Here is a 19,304-nt window from a genome sequence, read left to right as displayed (position 1 = left end):
TCAAATCCAAACTCCTCCTCCTCTTCTTCTTCTTCTTCTTCTTCTTCTTCTTCTTCTTCTTCTACAATAACATTTTTTAAATGGGAAGAAGGAACTTTTTTTTTAGAAAGGGAAAAGCTCCAAACATGCTAACAGGTGCAGAACTTGGCTGCCTTTAAAAAAAAATGCACTTTTTATATCGAACGCAAGCTCCTGTTTCTACTTATCTTTACTGTGGAAAGGCTATCAGCTGCTGAAATAACAGAGGTTGTGGGATATGACACTCTGCAACCGGAAGAGCAATTCCTCATGAGTAACAGCCACAGGATGAATTATGCAAAATGGCCGATGCATAATAGATTGCACCGAATCTGAGCTATAATGCACTTCTCTTTTAATTTGCATAATTTATACGGAACCCAGAATCCAGCTTCATCCCATCTCAGAATCCAGAGCACCTGGACGCGGAACTTCTGCTGTTTTTTGGTGTGACGTAATCTTCCCTGCTCCTCTTCTTCCTCCTCAGGCCAGAATGCTAACTGAAGAGAGGAACAGTTCTAGCATTGTGTCGTCATCCCTTCTCGAGGTTTCGCAAGAGGAGAGGCCTTCTGTTTTGTGCAAAATTGTCAAGCCGACATCCATAGACAAATCTTCAGCACACACACACACACACACACACACACACACACACACACAGCACAACCCTACGTGGGCCAACTTGAGTGTTATTCCCACAAGAAAAATTAAACACTCCTAATGCCTTTTTGAAGTGAATTGCGCCCGCCCACCCCCCCTTCATTTGCATCTTATAATAAGGATGTTATCATTCTAGTTTATAGCTCAGCTCTCTAGCTGCTCTCTCTCGGGGGCTCAGATTGCCCCTCCTGAGTTCAATATACGTCTGTGAACTAAATGTAATCTTTTGAAAGCACTTTCCTTCTGTATTAACATTACAACCGTGATGAGTTAAAGGTTTTTCACTTTCCCAAAGTGTGCAGGGCGTTTTGCTGTTCCGACGCGAAAACTCCGGCGGATAATGGACTCCAACGTGGTCCCCTGCAATCAGCCTCCTGGATTTGTAAAGCCTCCCCTCGCCTCTTTGCGCTGAGCCACCATCTCCACTGCGCTCACCCTTTTACATTTAGATTAATTATAAAACATTGTCACTAGAATATTAAGGTGATGTTTAATACACAACTGGGAACGCACGGTGCTGACCCCGTGACCTGCCTCACCAGTTGCATGAGATGCCGGCTGCAATTTTTACTTTATTATTTAGTTCCATTTATGGCACCTTCCACCCCATTTCTGCTCCCGAGGCAGCGTTTCCTCCTTTGCAAGGCTCCTTGTCACTAGCCCATTTGAAAACAATGAGCTTTCCTCTTTGAAAGAGCGCTCCTCAACCTGAAAGGTACTTAGGATCATTGAATTGTAGACTTGGGAGAGACCCCAAGGGTTGTCTAGTCCAACCCCCTGCAATGCAGGAATCTCAGCTAAAGCATCCTTGACAGGTGGCCACCCAACCTTTGCTTAAAAACCTCCACTGCCAAACAGCCCTTACTGTCAGAAAGTTCTTCCTGATGTTGAGTCGGAATCTCCTTTCTTGTAACTTGAAGTCATTGGTTCAAGTCCTACATTCCAGAGCGGGAGAAAACAAGCTTGCTCCATCTTCCATGTGGCAGTCCTTGAGATGTTTGAAGATAGCTATCACATCTCCTCTCCGTCTCCTCTTTTCCAGGCTAAACATACCCAGTTCCTTCAAATGCTATTTCCAGACCCTTGATCATCTTGGTTGCCCTCCTCTGCACATGTTCCAGCTTGTCAACATCCTTCTTAAATTGTGCTGCCCAGAACTGGACAAAGTATTCCAGGTATGGTCTGACCAAGGCAGAATAGAGTGGTCCTATTACTTCCCCTAATCTGGACTCTGATCTGGACTAGAATAGCATTAGCTCTCTTCCCCCCCCCCCTTTTTTTTTCCCCTTTTCTTTTTTGCTGCTGTATCACACTGTGGACTCATGTTAAGCTTGTGGTCCACTTCTGCAGTGTATGGCATCGTCTCCATACTGGCAGAAGTGGCAAACTCAGGAACGATGAGCCCATGAAAAGAAAAGTTATTCCCTATTGGCTGGAATGTGTGCTTGATCTCTGGTCAGGCCTCTTGCCTGTCTGGATGAAGGTAGCCCTCGGTGTCCCTTCTACCTCTACAATTGTGTGATTCTATGCATCAGGCCTGGGTGGCGCTGTGGGTTAAACCACAGAGCCTAGGACTTGCCAATCAGAAGGTTGGCGGTTCGAATCCCTGCAACGGGGTGAGCTCCTGTTGCTCGGTCCCTGCTCCTGCCAACCTAGCAGTTCGAAAGCACATCAAAGTGCAAGTAGATAAATAGGTACCACTCCAGCGGGAAGGTAAATGGCGTTTCCGTGCGCTGCTCTGGTTCACCAGAAGCGGCTTAGTCATGCTGGCCACATGACCCGGAAGCTGTACGCTGGCTCCCTCTGCCAATAAAGTGAGATGAGCGCCGCAACCCCAGAGTCGGTCACGGCTGGACCTAATGGTCAGGGGTCCCTTTACCTTTATCTAGGGTTGTTATGAAGTTAAGTTTGCTATGGCTGTTTTGCATCTGCCCACCACCCACCTGTGGCCTTTGGGTGTTTCCAAAGAAAGGAATGTGGCCCCCTGGCTAAATAAATAAATAAATAAATGTGCCCTGGTGACTGGTCTCAAATGCTGCAGCGGCTGCTTTAAGATCCCATTGCTGCTAGATGCATGCAAGCTCCAGCCATCAATCCCAGCCCTCTAGTCCGAAATATTAATGCAAATCAAGGGGTTTGCTGGCAGCAGCAGCAACAACAACAACCACCCCCATTAGAATAAGTGAATACTGAAGATCTAATAACGAGCCGAGGAGACATTTCAGTGCCTCAATAACAGGGCAAGACACACCAAATCAAAAGGAGTAAGATGAACTGTGCATTTGCCTGGAAACATGAGTGCCAAATAAATGGCATATTAAGCAGAATAATCTCTAAAAGCCCACGAAGGAGCCCATTTCAATTCACCTTTCCCTGAAGTTAATAGTTATCCTGCCACCTTCCAGAACAGAACTAAATATTCTAGCTGACAGGCTTCAAGTATTGCTATTGGCTATTTGGATTACCTAGCAGGATGTGCTCTGCGGAGCTGGAATGAGAATGCGCTGCTGTTTTCTCTGTGTTTGTCTTTTAAGATCCTGTTTGGAGATTCCGATAAGGATGTCAGTTCCTTGAGAGCCTCTGAAATTAGTGCGCTTTAACGAGCAAGTCCTTTCCGTTTTATTAGCACCCTGTAAAAAATTATATCGCCGAGCCGATGGCTCGTGATGTCTTAATCAATGTAATTTTTAAGGTCTGGGGTTGAGGGGAAGGCAGTGTCACAAATGGGTTAACCTTTGCTATGTTTTACTGCCAAGAGACTCTGTTAAAGATTACGGCATGCCGAAAGAAGCACGATAGGCTCCAAGCAGCACCATCAGGCCAATGCCTTTGCGCCATCTTGTTTCTGTCATTTCGTTTCACTTTTTTCAGATCCTCACAGGCAAAAGGCTAGATTTGGGAAGCCAAAAAGAGTTCACTACAGTGGTACCTCGGGTTACAGATGCTTCAGGTTACATACTCTTCAGGTTACAGATTCCGCTAACCCAGAAATAGTGCTTCAGGTTAAGAACTTTGCTTCAGGATGAGAACAGAAATCGTGTTCTGGCGGTGCGGCGGCAGCAGGAGGCCCCATTATCTAAAGTGGTGCTTCAGGTTAAGAACAGTTTCAGGTTAAGTACGGACCTCCGGAACGAATTAAGTATTTAACCCGAGGTACCACTGTATTTTGGGCCATATCAGGTGCAGGGATGAAGCTGTGGTTGCCATCACGTGAGGTCTCCTCTCCTGCATGTCATGATATTACAACTTTCTGTGCTGGTGCAGAACAGGGCAGAGAAATGCAAATGCATCGACTCAAAGAATTTTCGGCCTGGAAAGGAACCCAAGGGTCATCTAGTCGAAGCCTCTGCAATGCAGGAACTGCAGCTGAACCATCTGGGCGAGATGACGACCCAACATCTGCTTAAGGACCTCCAAGTAAGGAGAGCCCACCACCTTCCAGCTCTTACCGTCAGAAAGTTCTCCCTGATGTTTAATTGGAAGCTCCTTTCTTGTAACTTGAATCCCTTGGTTTGCATCCTACCCTCTGGAGCAGGAGAAAACAAGCTTGTTCCTCCTCCCATGGGATAGCCCTTCAGATATTTGCCTCTCAGTCTTATCTTCTCCAGTCTAAACATACCAGATGGTGAGGACCACAACTCCCATCATCCCTGACCATCCACCATGCTGGCTGGGGCTGATGGGAACTGTCCTCCAAAGAGATCTGTAAGGCATCAGATCTGTAAGACGAATGTCGATGGGCCCATTGTTTAACTTGCCATAAGACAGTTTCCTGTGGACAGGGAGGCCATGGTGGCTGGGAATGATGGGAGCTGTAGTCCACAATTATCTTGGGGAGGGGGGCATCATGATGGCTCCCCAGATTCCTATTGATGCTGCAGAGGAGGAACTGATCACATGATTGCCAGGTTTACTGGCTTCTAGGGCTTATCCACACTCATCTTTCCAGGTATGGTCCAAGCTTTAAAGCTCCATGGTTTCCGTGGGAAAAACTGCTCTTTAAAGCTCAGTTGGAGCAAACGTCAATCAGAAAACCCAAGTAGTTGTTTGCTCCAATTGAGCTTCAAAGAGTGGGTTTTCACTGGGGGGGGGGGGTTCTTGGACACTGAGCTTTAAAGTGCCGACCTTTGTATGGAAAGGGTAGGGCAAAGGGTAAGTGGATAAGCCCTTAGTTTGGCTCTTCCTGAACTAAACTGGTTCATTCTCGTGATTGATCCAACCTTGTACCCTCCATTTCAGCCTTCGCTAACTTGGTGCCTTTTGGACAACAATTCCCATTAGCCCCAGCCACTCAGTTGGCAGTCCAATGCACTTGGAGGGCACCAGGTTGGCAAAAGGTGCCCTGAATTAATGCTGTGGGCGTTGAACACTGGACACCATGTTCGCCTGTGTCTCACTATGTGGCGTTCAAATTTTCCAGACTGAGCTTGGTAGAATAATATCTGAAATCTCCCTGGGCTCCTACGCCTTTGACTCCACCCCACGTTGTTGCAGTAATGTAAGAAACCAACCAGTTGAGTGGGACAGACAAACCATGTGTCAGAATCTGGATCAGAGGACCAGCCTTGGTGCATGCCTTCCCATGTGGTTCTGCTCCAGCCTCATAGTGCTTGTATTCCTCTTACTGGAGCCAAGTGAGGAGACACCAGGGAGGTTCTCCCACACCACTCCATGTATTGCAGAAAGCGTTTCACCAGTTCCAATAAGCTACTTGGAGCCCAAGTACTTAGAAGTGTGTCTCCCTCAGTACCAACCATCCCGTGTCCTGCAATTAGCAGGGGAGACCCTTTTGCTGATGCAGCTTCTGTCTGTGACGTGGTTGGCAGTGACTCATGACAGGGCCTTCTTGGTGGTGGGTCTGCATTTGTGGCGCGCCTTCCCTAGTGAGGTGCATCACTGTTAACTTTTCAGGAAGGATTTGGAAACAATTCCTGTTTACCCAAGCATTTGATGGCCGAAACACACCGATCCTGACAACCCGAAAGTTATTACTTGTGGGAGTACAGTATGTGGTAGCGTTGCATACTTTTATATGTTTTTCCTTGTTTCTAAATGTTTCCCATTATATATATATATATATATATATATATATATATATATATAGGTACCCCTGCCTGTACGGGCCAGTCTTAACAGACTCTAGGGTTGTGCGCCCATCTCACTCAAGAGGCCGGGGGCCAGCGCTGTCCGGAGACACTTCCGGGTCACGTGGCCAGCGTGACATCGCTGCTCTGGTGAGCCAGAGCCGCACACGGAAACGCCATTTACCTTCCCGCTAGTAAGCGGTCCCTATTTATCTACTTGCACCCGGAGGTGCTTTCGAACTGCTAAGTTGGCAGGCGCTGGGACCGAACGACAGGAGCGCACCCCGCCGCGGGGATTCGAACCACCGACCTTTCGATCAGCAAGCCCTAGGCGCTGAGGCTTTTACCCACAGGGCCACCCGCGTCCCATATATATATATATATATATATATATATATATATATGGTTCAGTTCTATTTCTCATTGTATGGTTCATGACTTTGCTTAGGAGATGGAAAGAAGTTTTCCTAAAATCGGATAGGCCATTGAATCAGGGAGGTGCGTGTGCGTGTTTCACCCCCCCCCCCCAAGTGTGGCTTGGCTTACTTGTACAGGCATCTCCCCACTACTTGTGTGTGACTGGGTATATTCATGGCACTGGGAAATGATTAAACAAATAGATTTAAACTGCAAAAAGGGCACACTCTGCCTCTGATTCACAGCCAGGCAGTTCAGGATACAAGTCTACCCACCCACCCCCAGCCATTGTTTCCATGTACAAGGAAGACTGAGAGCAGCCATTGCCACCATTCATACTCGTCTGGTAAGTTCTGCTGGTTTCCAGATGTTTATAGGGTATGTACAAGCTTTTTTTTTTAAGGGACGCGGGTGGCGCTGTGGGTTAAACCACAGAGCCTAGGACTTGCCGATCAGAAAGTCGGCGGTTCGAATCCCCGCGACGCGGTGAGCTCCCATTGCTCGGTCCCTGCTCCTGCCAAACTAGCAGTTTGAAAGCACGTCAAAGTGCAAGTAGATAAATAGGTAGTGCTCCAGCGGGAAGGTAAATGGTGTTTCCGTGCGCTGCTCTGGTTCGCCAGAAGCGGCTTAGTCATGCTGGCCACATGACCCGGAAGCTGTACGCCGGCTCCCTCGGCCAATAAAGCGAGATGAGCGCCGCAACCCCAGAGTCGGTCACGACTGGACCTAATGGTCAGGGGTCCCTTTACCTTTACCAGCTTTTTAGATGGTGTTCCCCACTCTACACGATTTCATGTATACACACAGTACCCGGGAACGTAACGCCTGCACGAGTGGGGTGTTTTCTTAATTGCTCAGGGAATAACTTTGGACAGAGCATTTCTCTGCTGCTTGCAACACGTGCTGGCAAAAGGGGGTAGAGATCAGTGGACAGCAGGCCAGCACTGCTCCCCACACCCTACCCCAGCCCTCTCGCTGAGTCTTCTCACATGAACATTGACTCCACCCATGCGCCACCTGTCGAGTTAGGAAGCATCGCTGCCAGGTGACCTGTTTATGGAGCAGCTATCCTGATTCGTTTGCACCAAGTTTACACGGTGCTTAGATGACCTCATCCATCTATTCTGATTTTTTGGTGGGGACGCTAGATGATGCTGCGTCAAGCGAATGTTATCCCGCCCTTTCCGGTGCGTTTTCTGGCCACTTTCCTTAGCACAAGAAGCCTGGTTTTAGAGGGGGATACAGATCTCTTGCAAAGGAGCTCCACATCCACCTCCATTGCCTGATTGGAATGGGCTGGTGTGAGAGTGAGTCCCACTTGAAAACAGTGACTCTATAGAAGCAGGTTTAGAAGATCAACCGAGTTGGGTCTTTAAGGAGGAACTTAGGTTCTGTACCTTGTTGAACAGCCAGGATAAGGCAGATTTTTTTGAACCATCTCTTAAGTGTTGGGGACCATTGTTAAGACAAATTTATTAGCAACCCCCACCCCCTTTAACAGGAGAATATAACTGCCGCCGATGCGCAATCACTGGTTGACACAAATACGTTTCAGGTTTTTGTTGTTGTTTCTTGTTATTTTTTTCTCCCAAAAAACAAACACAAAGTAAAGCATGTTGTGTTTCCCCTCCCCCGCACAGCTCTCCCCTTTGCCCCGCCCCCGCCCCCAAAGTACACATTTAAGCAACAGAAATGCGGTACATCACAATCAGCATCACCCAGCTGCACACAAATGATAAATTAAGACGGCTGGGAAACTCACATGGAGTGCGACAAGAATAAATACCAATATGATTGTTAGAATGCAGAGTTGCGAGAATGAATTCAGTGCTTCTTCTGGGAAATTAATGCCACTCACGGCTCCGAATCGTCCAGTGTGGATATATATGGTTTTGCTTGTTATTTTGTTTGGAACAGGAAACGTCGTAGATGATTTTAAAGCGGGAATAGCCAACCTTCCGGGTGTTGTAGGAATCCGTCTACCATCAGCCTGCAAGGTCAATGGCCAATGATGGGAATTGTAGTCTAGCGACACTTGGAGGGTGCTATGTTAGCTAATTCTGATTCAAAGGCATACAAGCTACACAGTCCAGAGGTAGCCAATGTTGTGCCCTCCGTATGTTCAGTCTACCAACTCCCATCAGCCCCAGCCAACGTGGCCAGAGACGATGGGGCTGCAGCACACCATTTTGGGTAACTTGGTCCTTGAGTAACTTGGTCCTTGGTATTTCCAGCAAAAGGCAGGCATCCCCAAACTCAGCCCTCCATCTGTTTTGGGACTACAACTCCCACCATCCCTAGCTAACAGGACCAGTGGTCAGGGATGATGGGAACTGTGGTCCCAAAATATCTGGAGGGCCAAGTTTGGGGATGCCTGATCTAAGGTAATGGGACTGGCCCAAGACCCTGGAGTCTACGCAGTGTAAACAATACAGGGCAACAGTAACCAATGGGCTGGCTCAGTATAAGTCTGCTCCCTATAAGCAAACCTGACAAGCTAATCAGCTGCCTCTCTGAGCCAGTGCTCCATTTTGAAAGAGTTGCACATGAACCCAGCAAGCTAGATGAACCAACCACGTTGGTTCAATTCAGTGTTCCTCAGTTGGCTATACAAAGATGTGTGGTGACTGAGGATGGGGATGGGACTCAGCATTTGAAACCGAGGGGTTGAAAAACTCAAGCCTGGAGGGCCACATTTTGTCCCCTGGCCCCGGGGCTCATTCACCCCTGAGCTGGGTGTCCCAGTGGCCTGGCAGCTTCCTAGGTTCTTAACTACAAATCCTTGAGGTTGCTAGGCCTATTGCAGGACCCATTTTTGTACAGCGCCGAGCTTTTTCAAGAAACGAACAAATAAATACTACGTTCTCTAAGACTCTGGGAACCAGTCCATCGTATAGGCTTTGCAGAAGTCTGCCATGGCATTTACAGTATGGAGGCCCTGCTTCTCTAGAGAGAAAGCAATGACTCTATGGTGTCCCCATGCACTCATGACCTGTGCTCCTCTAATGTCTGTTTGTGCCACCTTCCTGCTTCCTCTTAAACCCTGAAGGAAGCCACAACTGGCGTGGTGGAAGGTGGCAGCAGGGGCCTCAATCCTGCCACTTACACAAGGGCAGGCCTAAGACATTTTCCTTCCTGCAGCCAATGGCGTCACCTTGCAAAGTCCTGGTGCACAGTGCCCACGGCTTGTGAAGTTATTTTGGCACCCGAGGGGGAAAATAAGAATCTCCTGGTATGCCCCACAGAGAAACTTATGGTCTTCAAATAGAAACATCTTGAAGGTCCCAGGCCACAGAGAAGTTAGGCTGGCCTCAACTAGAGCCAGGGCTTTTTCGGCTGTGGCTCCGATCTGGTGGAACACTCTGTCACAAGAGACCAGGGCCCTGCGGGACTTGACATCTTTCCGCAGGGCCTGCAAGACAGAGCTGTTCCACCAGGCCTTTGGCCAGGGCACAGCCTGACTCCCTCCCTCGGCAATCTTTGCGGAGCTCTGGCCCAATGGTTGCCAGTGGCTTGAATTAATTAATTTTATAATGAATGATTTTAGAATGTTGTTTATGCTGTACTTTTGTACTGTTTTATTGTTGTTAGCCGCCCTGAGCCCGGCTTCGGCTGGGGAGGGCGGGATATAAATAAAAAAATTTTATTATTATTAATCCTGTAAGCATCTCTCCGACACAAACATGAAGCACAGATAAATCAAATAACTAAACATCTGCTGCCAGCTCATGAAATCCAAAAATCAGTCCCCTGTCTGCCTCGTTTTGCCTAAATGGTGAGTCTGACCCTAAAGGGTGCTCTGGGCACATGAAGCGTATAGCAAGTCAGACCACTGGCCCACCTGGCTCAATATTGTCTACACTGACTGGCAGCTGCTCTCCAAGATTTTCAGACCTGGAGATGATGGGGACTAAACCGAGCACCTTTTGCATGCAAAACATGCAATGCCCTTCCCTAGTATTTTTATGGGACATTTTATAGTACTTGATCATGTTCAAATACTTTATTGCATTTCTATATATACATACATATATCACCTTTCCTGCCAAGGCACCCAAGGTGGATTGCAATCTTACAAAATATTCCAACAATCCAATATAAAATGTGAAGTTGGCCCAGCGTAGGAGGCAGACCAGCAGGAGCAGGACCTGACATTGCCTCTGCCTCTCTTAACTTACAGCTGAGTCACGATATTTGACAGGCCAAATAACCAAGACCCCCCCCCAGCCAGTGAGGGGAAACTCTCAGTGCCTTCAAGGTACCAAGGCATAGCTAAACTATGGAACTCACTCCCAGGGGAAGGCGGTGAGAGCCGCCAACTCTGATGACTTTAAAAGAGCATCGGATAAATTCATGGAAGATGAGTCTATCAGGGACCACTAGCTATGATGGCTCTGCTCTGCTTCCATGGCCGGAGCCGGTATGTTTCTGAATACCAGTTTCTGGAAGCCACAGATTGGGAAGAAGAGGACTCTTGCGCTCAGGTCCCGCTTGGCGGGTTCCCTGCAGGCGCTGTGAGAAAAGGACGTTAGTCTACAATGGGTCACTGGCCTGATCCTGCAGCCTCTTCTCATGCACAGGGTTGACACTCAGGTTTGCTCCTACCACGGCAGTTGCTGCCAGCAGTGATTGTGCGGGTGTTTAATTGTGTGTGTTTTGATTTGTTAGAAGCCGCCCAGAGTGGCTAGGGCTAATAATAATAATAATAATAATAATAATAATAATAATAATAATACAGTGGTGCCTTGCAAGACGAAATTAATCCGTTCCACGAGTCTCTTCGTCTTGCGGTTTTTTCGTCTTGCGAAGCACGGCTATTAACGGCTTAGCGGCTTAGCGGCTTTAAGAAAAAGGAAACAAACTCGCAAGAACTCGCAAGACGTTTCGTCTTGCGAAGCAAGCCCATAGGGAAATTTGTCTTGCAGAACGACTCAAAAAACGGAAAACCCTTTCGTCTAGCGAGTTTTTCGTCTTGCGAGGCATTCGTCTTGCGGGGCACCACTGTAATAATAGCAACCTCGCGGTAACATTGGCCTCTGAAGACTCTTGCAGATCGGAAAGACATCCCTTCTCCCTCTTGGACCTTGGTTAGTAAAGAGTTGAAGGCCATTAACTTATACTGAGCCAGACTACTGGTGAGCTCCGGTGGTGGAGGAATATAGCTCCCATCATCCTTGGCTGGGGTTGATAAGTGCTGGAGCTCAACAATATCTCCAGGGCACCACCTAGGATGGCCCAGATACAGCCCCATCATCTTTACTTTGCCTGATAGCGGTGCTCCAAGATCTTGAGCCAACATTTCACGTTACAAAAAAAACGTGCACTCCCCCCCCCCACTCTTTATTTTATTTTTTAGGTGGGAGGGGTCCTGTCACATTCTGGATGTTCTGCAAATTACTAGAACAGGTATGTGTTGAGAAGATTTATTTTGTGGTCGACTGCGCTAGGTCACACTTGTCACAGGTGTGAGGAGCCTTTGGCTTTCCAGATGTGGCTGAACTGCAACTCCCATCTTCCCCAGCCATTGACCACGCTTGCTATGCATTATGGGAACTGTAGTTCAAGCAACATCCGGAGGGCCAAAGGTTCCCCAATCCTGCTCCATCAACCTGTTTTCAGGTGGCTTTCCAGATCAAAGACGGAAGATTGTCACATAAAAGAGAGGGGAGGTAGCGGGGAAACATGGGAAGCCCTTGATGGAAGCTGGGTGTTTTTTTAATGACACGGTTTTTATACTCTGTTAAAAATATATAAATAAAGAGTCTTCAGGCAGGCAGTAGTAGCAGGGGGCTCGGTCGGTTCACGCCTTTTGCGTGGCAACTTCTGGAGCTGCTCAGCCAGACGGCGCCACAAAAAAACAACCCGAGAGCAAGCCCCACGTGGACGCAGAGCACTTCCCCTTCTGCGTTTCACATTCTCTCAGAATTTAAGCGTCCTTGGGCTTCCGTCCGGAATCTGCCATGCATCAAGCGTCCCCTGGGCGCTACGCCAGCCTGCAAAAGGAAAAGGAAAAGGAAGAAAGGACAGGGGGGCAGAGGGGGGCGGGGAGAAGGAGAAGAAGAAGAAGAAAAAGGTGTAATATGGACCGAAAGTCAAAATGTTCACGTTCACAATTAAGAGGCAGAAACATACTGGGTGACTGGCGACTCATCCAAGATAACAGACTCCTATAATATCTAGGCATAGCAATCCAGTGGTCCCAATCCAGCACATGCAATTAATCTCTCTCTCTCTCTCTCTCTCTCTCTCACACACACACACACACACACACACACACACACACGTGTGGCTGTGGGTGGGAATTCGTGTTTAAGGAGCGGGACATGATTACTTGTGATTGGCCCTCCACATGTGTTTCTGGATGCACATCTGCATCAGCTGTTGCACAGGCAGGTGGACTTCCCTTTGCTGGATTGGAGCCTTTGAATCGAAACCAACACACAGCATACTCATCAAAACAAAAATCATAATTAGTCAATGCAAGGTCTTCGTTGAGTTGCGAAGGTTGCCATCTGATCCCACGAGGAGGACCTCCTACGGCATGAGATTTAGGCAACTGTCCTTGCGGCCTCCCAAACTTGTCAGAAACTCTGGACGTGGAAGTCTGATACGAAGAATTCTTTCCATGTTTTGTGCCTCTTGTGTTCTCTGACCTGATGTTCTTCTCTCTCTTCTTTGGACTGGTACCCGACAACACCAGTGTGACGGCTTCGTTCACAGACGCTGCCAAACTCATGAGACGGAGCTCAGTGGGCAGCTGAACACCACTTAAGTATAGGATGGAGGTTCTGGATTGAAAGGTGGTTATATTATTTGCACTGTGCTGTGATTTTTGTTTTAGGGCTTCCCAATGGCTTTCTTGAAATGTAAGCAAATAGATGCAAGACGGTGGGGTGAGGGATGGTCTCCAGAGGTCTGCCTGGAGGAAAAGATGGTGGTTGGTAGACCCATGGGGGGCTAGGATTTCTCCCTAGGTACACCACACACCCTTTGCAAAACCCAGCATGGACATTATATCCTTGCTTACAAACCCATTTTTCCCATGATACATCTCCATGGCCAGAAGAAAGTCATAGCAGAACTCTGGTGTCATCGATTTGCAACAAAGGAAGCAGCCCTGACAAAAGCGCAGCATGAACTACTTTCTGGGTTCATGAGGCTCCTACTGGCCGTTTTCGTTTAGGACGAAGATCCTGTGGACTAGTTATCACCGAGAGTTCATGACGAGGTGCCAATTCCCCCCCCCCAATTCCCCCACATAGAAATCTAGCATGTTAAGGACAAGCTTGAGGCGTAGCCCTCTTTGACATCCCAGTTTTCTATGTAGATGGAATTCTTTGAGTCGGTGCAGCTCTTCAGGCCAAAGCGCTGTAGCCCTTCGGTAATTTCATGGTCCACCCAAAACCTGGAGAAGGCCAACAACAGAGGCTTTCCCATTTGCAATGGCTTCCCCTTCCGAGGTTCCTTGGCCTCAAGATGTGCAGTGACAATGCTTCTGCTACCTGTCCCACTGCCTTGAACCCACCTCCCTCCTTTTATTGAGTTTTCTCCCTTTCCCTCACCAGAAATATATATATAAATAGGGAAATGTTTCACAGGACCATCGGTCAGGCTTGTACAGAATGTTGGCACAGCTTAAGAATACATTACGGTTGCCGTCAGAATCCATTTCAGAAAACTAACAAACAGCGAATGGGCCTCAATGGTTCATGCTTTTATAACACCATTAATTTATCACACCACTGGAAAAATGTCACATTTGGTATTACTACTTCTTTCTCTTTCTTTTTTGCTTTAGTGTTCTGGCCACCCTGCACTGTCATCTTAAAAAGTTGTGTTATTATTCTATTTCCATCCCGCTAGCTTCTTGTTGACTGGCCTCCCTTCCCACCCACCCACCCACCTAATTATGTTCCAGTTACTCAAGTGGCGCCCTGGAACGTGCCCTGTAAAGAGGTCCACCTCCCAACCAGGTCACACGCAGGGCTAAAGGTTTCAAACATGAGCCGCCCTTAGAAGAGATTGAACTTTCCAAACGTTGCCTTGCCATCAACCTCTGTTGCTGCTTCAGCTCCCCAGACATGGGCAAGTGGGGCCTTCCTTACTGCCAAATCATAATGGCTATGATTGTTTCGTAACCAGATGAACTTTTTTATAAAAAAAAAGAGGGGGGGGAAATGAAATCGGAAATCACTCCCATGGTACAAACAACTCCATAACACCAACACAACAGAATGGCATAAAACTCTTTTAATAATGTTTAATGCCTAAAGATCAAATATAATGGCCCAGCCAATCAAAATAATGAGTCTTTGCTGCCACAGGAAGAGCAGAGACCGAGTTTGTTTGGTGCCGCCATCTTGGTTGGAGTAAGCTACTTCCCACTCTCAAATTACTGTCCTCTTTATGTGGTGGAACAACAGAGGCATTCATCCTCCCGCTCCATGTTCAGTCTGAGGCAGGTGCTCCATGCTGGGAGCCATATCACGTAATTCTTCTCCTTCATACAAGGGGTGAAGGATAATGCAAAATTGTCCACTCCCCCACAAGCTTTTGCACTGAGGACTGCCAGGGACTTGGAGTCAGGGTCCTCTTCTTCAGGAGATGGAGTCGAGGACTCCAAACCAGAAGAAGGGGATGAAGGGGCAGCCCCAGAAGAACTGCTACCATGCGAGCCTGTGGGGCCAGCCCAAGGATGTCTTTGGCAGATGTCCCAGTGAGACCAGAGGCTTCCACACTGCTGGGAGACTATTGGAGAAAGCTGGGTCCCTTTAACTAAAGCAGCACCTCCCAGGTCTAACAAGCAAGATGCAATTGCTACTGTTGGTACGATAGAGGACTCAGTCTTGGCTTGCTTCTTGCTGAAGCAAAACCTGAGCCCTGTACTGCCTTTGAAAAGGGATTGGTGAAACTGTTGATTTTTCTCCATTTCTCTTCTCCCCACTCCCCCTCCATTTCCAAGTTCTGTTTTCCACATCAAGTTGCAAATTTGTTTTGGTTTGTTTTTGTTTTAAAGCCCTCATGGAAATTCATCAGCTTTCTAGTGAGAATTTCCACACAGTTCCCTATGATATATGTACTGTATAGAAGTCTCCTGTGGCGAGTTAAGAATAGTCTCCAGGTGACCAGACCGGCAAGCATTTTTAAATCAGAACAGGATTTTTTTCTTCTCCCATCTCCTCCTTTCTCTCTGTGTGCCACAAAATATCTAATATACGTAGGTATGTCTAAGTAAATGATTTAAAGACACCTGGAGGCTTATTTGCAAGGGTGGCAAACTGATCTGAGGATGGCCCAGTCCAGTGGTTACCTAGCATCTGAAAACCCCAAATGGGTATGGATGTTTGGCAGAATATCATGTTTACTAGGCTTTATGTGAACACAAATGATTAAAATATATGTGCTGTGCCCCTTCCTAGTATTCTGGAGGCACCTACATTAGTGGAAGGCTTGCTTTCAAAAAAAAACACAAAAAAAACCTGGGGGAAGGAAGGTGTCAGGTGGAATGACTCCCCAATTCAGCTTTCCCCTGGCTTCCTCCCCCTCTGCCATTTCCTGGGGGTTCCGCACCAGATTCTGAAACTGTTCAGTGTGCAACACTAATGGCAGGTTGCATTGAAAATCCCTCTCCAAAGTTTTCCCCCCAACGAAAGGAGGTTTTGAATAGTGGCCCCCGACAAGGACTATAGCAGTTGCATTGGCCCCATGATCTGACTGGTGCACCATGTGGACTCTAATGTATCTGTGCAAGGAGCAGGCACTATTGCCACAGGACTTTTCAGGATCGCACGACTCGGTACAGCTCTGAGAAGACCCCTGTAGACGTGCCCTTGATAACCCACGACCTAAGTGCCTTTTGCACCCATGTTGATTTCAAATGGGGATGGAGCTGTAACTTCATTCCTACACTTACCTGGGAGTAAGCACCACTGAACTCAATGGGACTTAGACATGTTTTGGTCATGCAATGGGCCCAGCTCTGCATTAAAGTAGCCAGGTGAAAAAGAGGACTTCTATGGTTGTGCAGAAGAGGGGGATTTAAGCAGCAGTAGCCTGTTATGCCAACATTTTCTTTTCTACACCCCAAGAGATGCAGGGAGCTGCCTTACCTCGAATCAGACCTTTGATCTATCTAGCTCAGTGCTGCCTACACGGACTGGGTTCTAGGGTTCTAGGCAGGGGATATTCCCAGACCTTCCTGGAGATGCTGGGGGATTGAAAATGGGACCTTCTGCATGCAAAGGAGGTGCTATGACCATTCGCCTCGGGGGGTGAGTTCCACCTCGCCACCTTACTCTGTTGCTAGTAGAAAAGGGAAGGGACAAGTGATGGAGACAGATATAGTAATTTAGAAAGGCACAGAGGAGTCAGAAGAAGAAGAAGAGGAGGAGTTTGGATTTGATATCCCGCTTTATCACTACCCTAAGGAGTCTCAAAGCAGCTAACAATCTCCTTTTCCCTTCCTCCCCCACAACAAACACTCTGTGAGGTGAGTGAGGCTGAGAGACTTCAGAGAAGTATGACTAGCCCAAGGTCACCCAGCAGCTGCATGTGGAGGAGCAGGGAATCGAACCCGGTTCACCAGATTACGAGTCCACCGCTCTTAACCACAACACCACACTGTACACAAATACAGGGAGAGAGGAGTGAAGCGTTTGGAAAGGTGGTAAGAATAAAAAATGGACTGCAAGGAAGGGGGAGTAAAGGAAGCTACTTGAGGTAATTCAAAGATTGTGTACAATGGGAAGAATCCTCGTCTTTGGCTTGAGAGATTGTCATAACAGCAGGGAGAAGCATTAGCGAGACGTCCCTTAGATCTAGGATGAAGCAGAAGGTCTGTGGCAGAAAAGGCAAATAGGTGAGCTTCTCCTCACAAAGATAAACTAAAGCCAGAGATGTGAAGAGAAGCATCCTTTGAGTGGTCCTGATGTGAGAAGAGCAGAGGCATCAAGAGTGGCTGCATTTTGGATCCTGTCCAGGGAGGAGAAAAGACAAAGCAGACCCTACTTTTTAAAAAATAAAAAATAAAATCAAAATGATGAGAAGCTGGAGATCTAGGAAGAGCAGAGGTGAAAAGTGTCACAGAAGTTCACCAAGGAAAGAAAGTTGAGGATGGCAGAATTATTATCTGGGACTAATTGATGGCCATCTATGAGAACCATGCAGGAAAACTTTATCTTAAAACTATGGTTTCAGCAAAGAAATTGAAAAAGCCAAACTGGAGGAGTGGGGAGTCAAGGAGAATCGGTAGACAATAAATACATCACTCAAAGCCAGTCTAAACAATGTGTTTGCCATGGGGACTGGTACCTCCTTAGTAAACGCCGGCTGTGTAGTGAAGAGCACAATGTGCCAGTCTGAACTGTTTCGTTTTGGGTGCCTTCAGCCCACGTCAGTGGTGTTTACTGGTGGGGACTTTCACTCTATCAACATGCTGGCCTGGAGCTGTTCTTAATTTAAACAGTATGTCCTGAGCTCAGGGTGTAAGTGTGGTGAGTGAAACATCCAGGACAGGTCTCACTTGAGGAGTTTAAAAGGGAATGGAAACATTCCATTAGCAGGAATGAGGAGGCCCATGATATTTCTTAATCGGTTTTAGTGCAAGGTGGGGGAATCTGTAATCCTCCAGTCCCCACCAGCCTCCACAACATGGCCAACGGTCAGTTACAAGGGGAGTCATGCACAAAAGAAAGGGAGGGACCTGAACTAAAAGAAAGGGGAATCTCAAGAAACTGTTTTTCTGTATATATAGTAACTGCACAAAAAGCTACACAACCCCTAGGGTGCCTCTGGATGTTACAAATGAGCATCACCAATGAATATTCTTCTGAAGTCAGTTGACAATGTTTGAATGTCAAATTTGCAAACTCCAAGGCTGCCCATGCCACCTCTCTCCCCGGATCTTCATGGCACGCAAGCACTACCAGACGACTGCAGAAGAAACAGCACAGGCAACGAGAGGGTCTTGTTCACACCATGCAAACTCACTGTCACTCACCTTCACAAGTGCTCTGTGAGATTTGTATTTTAGAGGCAAGGAGCTGGCAGTCACCTGCCTAAGACAGTCCAGTGAGTCCATGGCAAATGTGGGCTTTGTTGACCTCTAGCTCAACTCTTTAGCTAACAGACTACAAAACTGTGAGGTTGGTGGGAGACCAGAAAAGGGAAAGGCAGCACAGCCTTGGCTATCAATGGCTACCAGCCACAGCGGCTTTGTTTTCCCTCCACTGTTGGAGAAAGTATGCTTCTGAATACCAGTTATTGGAGAGCGGAAGTGAGGAGACTGCTGTAATGTTCAGGTCCTGCTTGCGGGTTTCGCAAGGGCATTTGGTTAGCCACTTTGAGAACAGGATGCAGGACTAAGATGGGCCTCATCTGTCTTCTTCCACAAAGAATCAGCAAGGAGTGTGGATAATTGTTGGCATCGGTCTGCCTTGGGAGACAATGGAGGAGCGCGTCTTTAGGAGTGGTGTCAAAATGTTGGAAGGTTACAGCAACTGCTGTGGTTGTAGGGACCAATACAGGAGAGGCTTGTTTTGTTGCATCTGGGGCAGCTGAAGGTGTCCGCTTGTGCTGATGCAGGTGAACCAGGATGTTTCTTCTCTCCATGCTCCTCCCAGCAGTCATTCCTATGGACGCATGACCTGATAAGTCTCCAGGCACTCTGGTCATCTGCAAGGGATCCCCACATGGCAGGTTAAGAGATCGCCCCATAAAGGCCAACCAAATCTGGAGACTGCAGGAGAACAATGAAGAGGAAGGTGGAGGATTTGAAGAAGACAGCAAATTATATAGAAGCCAGGAAGAAAAGGAAGGAGAGTGGGTAGCAGAAAACTGAGACTCCAAAGCCCGTTTGGATACAAGTGTTTTCTACCACAGAGGAATGCCCATCAGGTGGGCAGGGGCAAATGACATGGAGCATTGATTTTGCTAGGAAGAGACACTCCCTAGTTTTGCCACAGGTTGTTCCACATGATTTTAATATTTCAGTGGATTTAATATTCAAGTGCATGTTTCATGTTTTTGGAGGGGGGAAGTTACTGTTGGAGAAAGAGAATCCAGAAGTGCAATAAAAGCACCATAAAGGGAGGGTAAAAGGGCTGGTACAAAACTGGAAATTAAAAGGGT

At 47.5% G+C, this 19,304-nt stretch overlaps 1 protein-coding gene across 2 annotated transcripts in view; it reads right to left on the bottom strand.

Moving 5' to 3' along the window:
- The window catches only part of BCL11A (BCL11 transcription factor A), a 532,252-nt gene that overhangs the window by 367,274 nt on the left and 145,674 nt on the right, over positions 1-19,304 (bottom strand). Inside the window, exon 4 of one of the 2 annotated variants that reach the window (XR_013392103.1) lies at positions 11,058-12,169. Coding sequence is in view for 1 of the 2 variants with exons in the window: in XM_028725143.2 (XP_028580976.2) it covers positions 12,096-12,169 (74 nt within the window). In the remaining variant the exon portion in view is untranslated. Of the gene's footprint in view, positions 1-7,849; positions 12,170-19,304 lie in introns of those variants that run through there. The other variant, XM_028725143.2, reaches the window with a different exon arrangement.

Source organism: Podarcis muralis, chromosome 3, assembly GCF_964188315.1.
Source record: "Podarcis muralis chromosome 3, rPodMur119.hap1.1, whole genome shotgun sequence".
Taxonomy (NCBI): Eukaryota; Metazoa; Chordata; class Lepidosauria; order Squamata; family Lacertidae; genus Podarcis; species Podarcis muralis.
This window is presented reverse-complemented; position numbering and strand designations above follow the sequence as displayed.